Source organism: Brienomyrus brachyistius, chromosome 23 (assembly GCF_023856365.1).
Source record: "Brienomyrus brachyistius isolate T26 chromosome 23, BBRACH_0.4, whole genome shotgun sequence".
NCBI classification, from domain to species: Eukaryota; Metazoa; Chordata; class Actinopteri; order Osteoglossiformes; family Mormyridae; genus Brienomyrus; species Brienomyrus brachyistius.
The window spans coordinates 8638561-8648801 of NC_064555.1; the positions used below are offsets into that span (position 1 = coordinate 8638561).

Sequence of the window (10241 nt, forward strand, 5' to 3'; positions counted from 1 at the left end):
AAAGAATCACATCAGATAGTCCAAAATACTCCAGATGGCTTCACCGCTGCACCGAATCTCTCAGCCTGTGTTACAAGTCTGCTGGCATTCTGGGTCATCAGCTACATGGAAGCAGAAGTCTAGACTTTCAGTGGTCTTCGGCCTTTACATGGGGCCAGCGGGGAGTGGCAGAGCATCGGGGCGGCAGGGGGGAGCTTTTCATCATTTCGGCTGCCAGATGTAACCAAGTGGCAAAGTGATAACATTATTCTGACTTTTGTATTCTTCAGGCAACGCCTACAGTGTGTGTAGCACAGCCCTGCACAGCTTAGCAGCGTCCCGCTCCCATGGAAATAGGCCGGCAAACCACAAAAGGATCAGGGTCGGCTGCTGAAAACAGTCCTGAGGTCATATTGGTCTCTAATTACACTCTGAGTCCAAAACATAAGACAACAACACAACCAAGACATACACCCATCCTCACGCACAAGGCGGTTCACAGATGTACACACGGCCACACAAAAAAAGCAGGCAAAAAGATACAAGATGTCCACGGAAGTGCAATCACAATTACGCAAAAGGTTCACATGATGCAATTAGCCCTCAGTTAAGTTACGACATTCCGATTAATATCGTGCTTACTTTTAAGAACATGCGTAGCCGGCACGCTCATTTTTCCGAAGTGGGGAGACACGCGTGCCCGTGAGCGTGTGATTCTGGGGTGCACGCGCGCGCGTCCCCGTTTGCGAGCGGCGGCTGAGTGGAAGCTGCGCGGATTGCGGGGCGAGGAGGAGTCTGGCGCCTGGCACGAGGAAGCCGCGCCGCACTGTCAATTGAGCGGAGGCAGGGTCCCGGGTCGCAGCTTATCTCGGACTTTCACGGAGGCTGTGCAGGCATCAAGCCGGAGGCAAAACCCACCCTGACGGTGCAGATGAACCGATGCGAGCGCACTAAAAATTTCGTGCAAATTAGCGAACTACAGGGAAGTTCCCCTTTCACTGGAAGATAGATGTTTGGACCCGGACTGGTATATCACGCAAAATTTATTGTTATTAGTTACGATTAATTAAATCGTATGGAGGGGAGAGACGATTTGACAATCGAACCACTATAAAAATAAATTCCCCGAAATCTGAATCATATATCAGCGGGGGACAGAGTAACAAGATTTGCTGGAGTACAAACGAAGTATTTGGACACGGGACTGCTGCTGATTATATCTGTTAACAGTAGCCTATTTTTAAAAAGAATTGCACCTTTTGGAGATGGACAGTAAACAAGAGCAATGACACGGGCTGGGATGATTATTGCCCTGGCTCGTTACGTCGTATCTGTACTAGAACTACAGACGGAGCAGGTGAGTAACTCAAACAGCGATCGGAGAGGCATAAACTAGATCGGATGCACTAGATTAGAGCGTTAGAGATTTTTTTGAGCACTAGCAGCTCACACAGTATAGTCGATGAATGCGTTTCGGTGTTTTTATGCTCCGTGCACCGCGGCGCCACCGCGGCTCAGCTGATCTTGGGTCCACGGAGTTAATAGAAACTAGTGCAGAAGTCCCAGTACAAAATCAACACGGTACTGTAGAGTTATTATTGATTTTGGAATGATATAAATAAACCGACGTTTAATAACTATACTTCTGTTTGCACAGGACTTCTCTTTTGTAATGCTTGCGTGTGATTTTGGTGACACCAGCTTGCTTCTCCCTCTCATACAGGCGGCCTATTTGCACCAAGCTTCAGCTGAATCGCTCTAATTAAACTCAACAGGAGTCCTCACCTGGGAACCCCTGGCAAGGCAGTCCTGCACCACTGAGGAGCAAGGCTGCAGTTTGACTCCCTCCCAGCTTCCCCAACCACAAGGGGGCCCTAGCTGTTGTCATGGGCACAGTGCTGTCACTGTCCCCTGGGTCCCGGAAGCCCAGTTACTATGGTGACAGGCCCGGCTCCCTAAGCCACTACCCCACCTTGAGCTGCCGGCCGCAGAGTGCCCAGAACGACCCGAGCATAAAGAGGCAGCCTCTACTGCTCCCCGCTCTCACCTGGAAGCGCCTTGTGGCCTCGACCCGCAAAAGGGGCTCGAAGAAGGGTGGCAACACAGGACCCCCGCCAAGTAGTGGTCACATCCACCAGCGGGACGTATCGCACCTCAACCGGGAGAACGTCAGGAAGTCGGTGTCCTGTGCCAACTTGCCCAGTTACGAGGGCCCGCCCCCCAGCCACGGGCGTCCGCAGTTATCGTCGGCGAAGAAGGTGTCACCCCGGCCCAGTTCCTCGCCCAGGCGCGTCGTCGTCCAGGCCTCCACCAGCGAGCTGCTGCGCTGCCTGGGCCGCTTCCTGTGTCGCCGCTGCTACAGGCTGAAGCAGCTGTCGCCGGCCGACCCAGTGCTGTGGCTGCGCAGTGTGGACCGGGCGTTGCTGCTGCAGGGCTGGCAGGACCAGGCCTTCGTCACGCCGGCCAACGTGGTCTTCGTCTACATGCTGTGCCGCGACGTCATCGACGGCGACCTGATGGCCAGCGAGCACGAGCTGCAGGCCACGCTGCTCACCTGCCTCTACCTGTCCTACTCCTACATGGGCAACGAGATCTCCTACCCGCTGAAGCCCTTCCTGGTGGAGGTGGGCAAAGAGGCCTTCTGGGGCCGCTGTCTGTGCATCATCGACGCCACCAGCGCCAAGATGCTGCGCATCAACGCCGACCCGCATTTCTTCACCCAGGTGTTTGCCGAGCTCAAGAGCGAGGGCGGCTGCTTGCCACTGGACTACGGCCAGGTGCTGGATCGGTGAGTGGGAGGGTCCGTCCTCGTTTCCCACCCGTCACGTCGCATACTTAACCTCCCCATTCTCCCTCGTCATCTCACCTGCTCTGTGATCACCCCCTTGTACGTGTTCCCTGACTTACTCAGGCATCTAAGGTGAGGAAGATCTGTGTGGCCACTTCACATGCAGTTTTCTCAGCCCACGGATCTTGGGTCTTGTCATCCTCTTGGATTCCCAGGTTATCGCTCCTCTCTGTGCCTGAAACCCTTCCTTTCGCCCCTTAAAGGTCACTCTAGCTCCCTGCAGGACTGGTCCCCTTCAGATGACTCACAGGTCTGAAACACTGCTTTCCTACTAGACAGATCACCCCCAAGGCTCCACTTCGTAGTCTAGCCTTAATATTCACCCAAAGACTCTTCCTGCGCTCCTGATCTCCTTTTCACATAGACATACTCGCATACACAGTCAAAGGGGAAGGGCTTTTCATCCACAAAAAGAAGTCTAATATAAGCTCATATGGACCAAACCTAATTAAAAGGACTTGGGTCACCTCTAAACTAAGCCGGTATGTTGCTAGATAACATGGCAACAGTTTACCTGATGGGACTCAAATACTTGGCAATAACTCAGTTACTACTGAAGTACAAATCATGAACAAATATGGTCACTGCTTGGCATAAAAGATGCATCACGATTCATTAATGATGAACAAACATCATGTAACTGACTAAGAGTTTGTGTTTAATTAATACATAAGTAAAAGCATGCTATATTATTTCTGTCCTGTTAAGTAAAGTGTTACCAATAACACCAGCTAGTTCCCCGGGAATTTAGTTTCTTAGACTGATGTGTTCCCGATGTTAAATTGCTGACTGGTGTCTAGACATAATTGGTTGCAGAAGCTTCAGGCCGCATATCATCTAGCAGCTTCTGTCCGATTCAGAGGTGGAAATTTCAGGTCCAGAAAGTACAAATCCAGGCCAGGATTTTGTTTCAGCCAACCAGTGGAGTACTCTGTGACTGTGACTCTTTATCCTCAACTAGTTGGTTGAAACTAAATCACGGTCTGGATTTGTATTTTCTGGACTGGAAATTGCCACCTCTCGTCAGATGTTAGGGCTGCCCAGAGCCATGTCTTCTCTACATTTTCTCTAGCGGGGTTACCAGCGTGGGGTAAAGGTTACATTCACAGAGAGGTTCACTGTCCGATTGTGGGGGACAGGCTGTTTTTGTTACTCTATTGCAAAGTGCCTGTGGCAGAATAATGGCGGTAATGAGATTAACTGGCCCTGCAGGTTCAGCAGCTAATCGCAGCTGCCTGATTAAATACCTCATCTCCAGGCACGGGGCCGCGTCTCTGAGCATGTGCGTACATGGCTGCGTCTCCGGGTTGAGACGTCTCCGGACTGATGTTCTGTTCTGTACAGAAGCAAGCCATTGGTATCTGGAATCAGGACCCTGGGCTTGTTGTTTATCCTCCCTGGCTAAGAGCTGCACTCTCATTGGCTGCTGGCAGGTTGGACACCACTGTGACAGGAGATCTTGTTCTGCCTTGAGCCAGTGTCATGTGCTGATTTTTTGTGGCTCTCAGCTGTTGTGACCTCTAATGCCCCTGCACTGCCAAATTAATTTCCTACCTAATTCACACAACACAGAAGTTTACATAGATACACGCATACAGATATGGATCAAAGCCTTGGTCCAGCCCTAATCTTCCCTGAAGATGTTTTGTCCTCACCAGTGTTCCCCATTCACCGCTGGTGTTCTCTGTCTGTGTTTACGAGCTCATCAGGAACATGCAAGTGTGTTTGGTCCCACTTGCCTTGCCACCTGCTGTCAGAGTGTACATGCCCCTCAGCTGTCGTCAGGTCACGTGACCCCGTACCAGTCAGGCTCTATCCAGTCATGACCCTCGACACCATCCCGGTCTTATGGCTGCTTTCTGAATGTCCCCTGACACTGTGCAGTTATGCTCTTTTGCGTCTGATCACCCCCTCTTCCTCTTCCTCCATTTCTTCTTCCCCCTCCTCCTTCACCACCTCTTCCTTCTCCTCTTTCCCTTCCTCCTTCTCACTCCTTCCCCCTCCTTTACCTCCCCTTCCTTCTCCTCCTGCTCCTCCACCTCCCCTTCCTCCTCCCTCTCCTCTTCCTCCTCCCTTTCCTGCTTCTCCTCCTCCGCTTCCTCCTCCTCCAGACGTAAGGGTTCCTCGGTCTCAGTGCAGTCCAGCTCCCATTTCGGAGTTCTCAGCCCGACGGCAAGAGACAAGCTTCCGAGTCACGGGGGTGTGTGCGTGCCGAAGCCCTGGAGCGCCCCCCCTGTCTCGGGACATGCACGCTGCCGGTCGCCCTCAGCACTCTTCTGACGGTCCTGATCCCCTGGGCCCCAAGGGCCCTACAGCGCCACCTATAGGGCTTACGATGGAACTGCTGACCTGGTCAATGGTGATTTTGCGGCCAAGCCGTTTCCGGATGAGGTAGCGCTACGCGTGGGAATTTGGCCAGTCAGTGCTCTAAACACCCCTGGGGGGCGGCCTGGCGTGGCTCAGAAGCCGCCATCGCTCTGTGAGCAGCTTGGACCCCGGAAAGCCACCACGATTTGCTGCTAAGGACTCTCCTGTACGCCAGGGTCTTCCCAGACGGGGATGGGACGAAAGACGTTGCACCGTAGAAACGTGCTGCCGTGTGACGAGTAACGAGTGGATACGACCTGCTTAAGTGGCATTGTGCATGTTTGCTGAAAACAGCAGATTTTCCTTTTATTTACTTGAGCTGTTTTTTGAGCGTCATTGTAGTTTGAATGACTAAAATGTTTTGTTTTTTTTTCCGTCTGCTTGATAAAATCAAATTAGTTTATCCCAGTTATGGGAGATCTGATGTCAACAGTGTTAATTTGTTAACTGCTATAATTATAGCTGTTATAATAATTAAAATTATTCTAGGCGCGTTAATGTTATTGCTATGGGGATGAAGTAGTTCTGTTATTATTTTATTTTGTTCTTTATTGAAAGTCTTGAAATCTCGAAGCATGTGAATTTCGACCAATGGCACCACTACTGTATAAAGTAAATGCATATCTTTATAATGCATCTCTTCAGATTAATATAAAGCACAACGACAGCCAGTGTGTAACATTCCGAAAGCATTGCTGGAGCATTGTAGTAATGTTACCATAGCGTTCTGAGTTGTGTGGGAAATGGGTGAAAAAAGGGAGGAAAGGTGATGTGAGTGAGAGATACTTTACAGGGTGAGTGGATGTGGTTACTGCCATAATCCTCCCCCCTCCCGCCCCCAGTAAAACCCTGCTCGGTGGGGGCACAGAGTGGCATAATCTTGAGGTTGCCTTCAGAAACCCTAACCCCCCACCTCAGCTGTGTTCTCTGTGGTTTTCTGTCACCGGTTGGAGCATCGCTTCTGTGTGGCTTTTGTAAAGTCACTTACAGTACATAAGCGTACGTAGGTTCATATTATTTACTTGTTTGGGAAAACTTGAAAAAAAAAAAAAAGTCTAAAGTGTTTGTTTCTTATTAATGTTGCAATGCACATTTTACTTTTTTTATCATTATTTAATAAAGTTCTGAAAGAGAACCTCAGTGGAAGGTGTGTTGATTGGCCGTGTCCTCTTGCAGAAGGTTCAAGTCACGCAAACACACACACAGACGCACAAACACACGCATCGTGCACATTCACTCAGCCAGCTGGGAATCTGTGAGCCCCACCCCCATCCTGATTAAATTCTGAGTCCTGCTCAGCCATGGTGTCTGGCCTTGAGGTTAAAGCAGAGGAGGGTTCCCCAGAACAGCACAGCTCTCATGGCCTCAGTGTAACTGCTGCTCTTGGGGGAAGCTGGTTATTCTCTGTGTGTCTGTCTCTGCACGATGTGCTGGTCCTTCCTAGTAGCTGTGAGGCTGTGGCTGCATATACACATTTCTGTGTAAAGGTCTTAGACAGTCAAAGGAAATGTTTTAAATTATGCACATGCAAATCAGTTCCTATGGGATTTTGCAGTTTTTTTTTTGTGATCTTGCAGTTGCTTTTCTCAAAATTTGTAATGCAACTTTGCATAAATTGACAAAATAGTTCAATAGTTTTTTTTTTAACTACTACCAGTGAAGAAAGAGAAACACTTTCTAATTACTTTCTTTGTGTGCAGGCCTATCACATTCCAGTGCTCGTTTTTAGCAAGAACGAGCTTAGTTACATAGGAAATACTTTCTTTTGCAAGGCTGTACAGTACTGAAGAAAATTCACATCGCGATCATTCGCGTTTTTGCAATGTTCATAAAAAAACAGTCTCTCAGATAAGTTGGTGGTGATGTCGCCAGTCGTGCAGACACAAAGCACTGCCAACGAATCACTTGCCTTTGCTCAATATCATTAATATGGAATCTGAAATATTTCCATTTGGTGGATGCAAATGTTTTTTTTCGGTGAGCAGTTCTTGTTTATACAGAGCTCATGCAAAAACAGCAAAAGTCACAATCATTAAACTTGCAAGCTTGCTAAGTGTTGTTTCCTGTAAGTAAAAATGTTTTAGCATAACAACCCAGCTGACTGTGGCGGTCACTTTGATGTGCCTAACATGCGATATCAATATTAACATCATGCATGGTGCAGCATTGGTCCAGTTGGTTAAGTCACAGTTAGATGAATTTTCAGTTCAATATTAGCAGCAAATATAATCAGTCATATACAATGATGGAAAAATGCTGCAAAGTGTGCAAAACAATTTAACTCCACTTTCGTGCAAAACAATCGGGAAGTGCTCATCTTCCCTGCAGCGTAGCCTGACAAAAAGCACACATGCATTTGCACCATGATGGCATGACAGGACACGTCATGCTCCAAATGCAAGCGGTCTGTTGATTTGGTGATTTCTTGCGGAAAAGCTGCGGCAAATTTGAAAAATCGCAAGTTCTTGCAAATATCGCAGCGTTTGATTTTTGCATTAATGTCTGTGATCCTGCAGGGGCTGGCTAATTAAGAGTAACAAGAGTAACTAACACAAATTTCTTTTGTTCTCCAAAAAAATTGCAGATGTTGTGTTGGATGGGTAGATGAACGCCCCTTCAGTTCCCAAACCTCTCCTCAGGGGCACGCCGGCCATTCCAATGTATACATCAAATTTCACCACCGGTCCACTTAATTAAATAACTTAATTAGTTAGATAACTCAATGAGGTATTGATTAGGCATGTGACGTGCTCTTGTGGCTGACTCAAAAAAATACATGGGTGTTTTGAATGATGCTTCAAATACTGGGGTAACTGCAGGAGAGGTTTTGAAACAGCTAAGCTAAGCTAACACACTTTTACAGACATGATACCATAGTTTGACACCCATGTGAGGATCATTTTCTTTGACTGTCTTTTGCATACATTTCTGTGTGATTGCCGCTGTATGTTTTAAATCCCGTTATACAGTCATCCTGCGCTTCCTGTCCGCACATATTACTGACCTGCTCTGGCCCAGGGTGACCCAGATTAGACTGGGTTATCAGTCCAGCTATTTTTCAGGCTAGTCCATCTGTTGGTTTGGAGGTCACATGAATTATACTGACCCCGAATAAATGAATGAACGATACTTTTATATAGTGCTCTTCACGACACCAGAAGAGTTTTTGACGCAATCAATGGGGAGCCACTTCACCCACCTAGATGATGTGACGGCAGCCATTCTGTGCCAGCATGCTCACCACACCATAGCTAAGGTGGTGAATGTGTAAGAAGCCAGATTTGATAGTGTCACAATGGGTAATTTTAGCCAGGGCATTGGGGTACCATCCCTACTCTGCCAGATTGCCACTGCAATGTATTGATGTCCATCCATCCATTTTCTGTAACTGTTTATCCCATTCAGGGCTGCAGGGGGTCCAGAGCCTCAGAATCTCAGAATCTAGAAGCCTAAGGCAGGGAACCAACCTACCACAGGGCACTCGCATATAACATTCACCCATCCATCCATTTTCTAAACCGCTTATCCTACTGGGTCGCGGGGGGTCCGGAGCCTATCCCGGAAGCAATGGGCATGAGGCAGGGAACAACCCAGGATGGGGGGCCAGCCCATCGCAGGGCACATTCACACACCATTCACACACTATTCACACCCATGGGCAATTTAGTAACTCCAATCAGCCTTAGCATGTTTTAGACTGTGGGGGGAAACCGGAGTACCTGGAGGAAACCCCACGACGGGTAGAACATGCAAACTCAACACACATGGGGCCATGGCAGAGATTCGAACCCTGGTGCCAGAGGTGTGAGGTAACGGTACTAACTACAGCACCACTGTCCCATCCCCATGTATTGATGTATTCCTGATAACTCGGAACTTGAAAATTTCCAATCACTTACTTAAAAAACCTATAGAGCAGCTGAACGAAATGGATTTGTAATGCAAATTTTGCCACTAGTGTTTGATGCTAACATTGCATGCTGACTCTCGCAGCTCAGCTAGCAGAAATTAGCACACAGCAAATCATGATGTACACTGTATGAACAGTAAATAATCATATCCACCGTTATACGTCGCTCTCCAAACCCGGCAATGCCTTTAGTGAGCAGACCCTTCTGCTGTAACTAGTCTCTCTTCGTGCTGTAACCATGCTGTAACTAGTCTCTCTTCGTGCTGTAACCATGCTGTAACTAGTCTCTCTTTGTGCTGTAACCATGCTGTAACTAGTCTCTCTTTGTGCTGTAACCATGCTGTAACTAGTCTCTCTTCGTGCTGTAACCATGCTGTAACTAGTCTCTCTTCGTGCTGTAACCATGCTGTAACTAGTCTTTCCTTGTGTTATGGCTTGGTTCCTGTATGCTGGTAGAAAAGTGCCATCAGGTAGCTGCATAACTAGATGAACTATCTACAATTACTAAACTCAGAAATGACTTGTATATTACTAAGATGACAACTGGTCAACAAATTAAATTTTGGCCTAGCTCTCCTCCATGGTGTTAAATTAATGGCTGCAGCTGGGTGTGAATAATGAGTTATATTTACTCAGCACCTTTGGCAAGTGAAGATCCAGCAAAAGTTGGAGAGGCGCTGCGTGGCCTGTGTGAGCTGCACCAATCAATGTCTGCTACTGGTGGTCCTGCCTGTCCGCTTAATTTAATGTTGGGTTGCCAGGTAGGGACAAAAAAATCAAATTTTTCAAAAATTATTATAGGGTTACAGTCCTATTTTAGGGATACACTCCTATGAAACCAAGTCTGTTTTCTTACAAGAAGATTTATGAATTAAGCTGTGACATTTTTGTTTACATTCTCAGCCTATGAAAAGTCATATATACTGAAGAAAAGCCCAGAGAGATTAGAGTGTCCGGAAGCTGGGCTTTACGAAAAGCAGTTTGTATTCGGCCTTGGTGTCTATAGCTAATCCACCTGGGGACTGTTTCACGATGTAGGATTTCTTGCTTAGCTGGATAACTTATCAGATTTAGATATGTGAGTTTAAAGGGGCTTATATTTAGCACAGACTACCTAAATCGAACGAGTTATCTGGC

At 47.7% G+C, this 10241-nt stretch overlaps 1 protein-coding gene across 2 annotated transcripts; it reads left to right on the forward strand.

Moving 5' to 3' along the window:
• The first annotated feature begins 669 nt into the window (after positions 1 to 669).
• On the forward strand, positions 670 to 6329 carry si:dkeyp-92c9.2 (uncharacterized protein LOC571482 homolog). 2 transcript variants are annotated; one of them, XM_048994333.1, is made up of 3 exons: positions 670 to 1336; positions 1703 to 2767; positions 4939 to 6329. In XM_048994333.1, the coding sequence occupies exons 2-3, from the start codon at positions 1866 to 1868 to the stop codon at positions 5105 to 5107; spliced, it is 1071 nt and encodes a 356-aa protein (XP_048850290.1). In that variant the 5' UTR covers positions 670 to 1336; positions 1703 to 1865; the 3' UTR covers positions 5108 to 6329. The 2 variants fall into 2 exon arrangements, with proteins under 2 accessions (XP_048850290.1, XP_048850291.1); XM_048994334.1 differs by lacking the exon at positions 4939 to 6329 and adding an exon at positions 2891 to 4931.
• The last annotated feature ends 3912 nt before the right edge of the window (positions 6330 to 10241 follow it).

Excerpts from the sequence above, each read along its gene's own strand:
- si:dkeyp-92c9.2 (XM_048994333.1), top strand. The coding sequence starts at position 1,866 with ATGGGCACAGTGCTGTCACTGTCCCCTGGGTCCCGGAAGCCCAGTTAC. Across the intron at positions 2,768-4,938 it reads TACGGCCAGGTGCTGGATCG|ACGTAAGGGTTCCTCGGTCT; the intron begins GTGAGTGGGAGG and ends CTCCTCCTCCAG.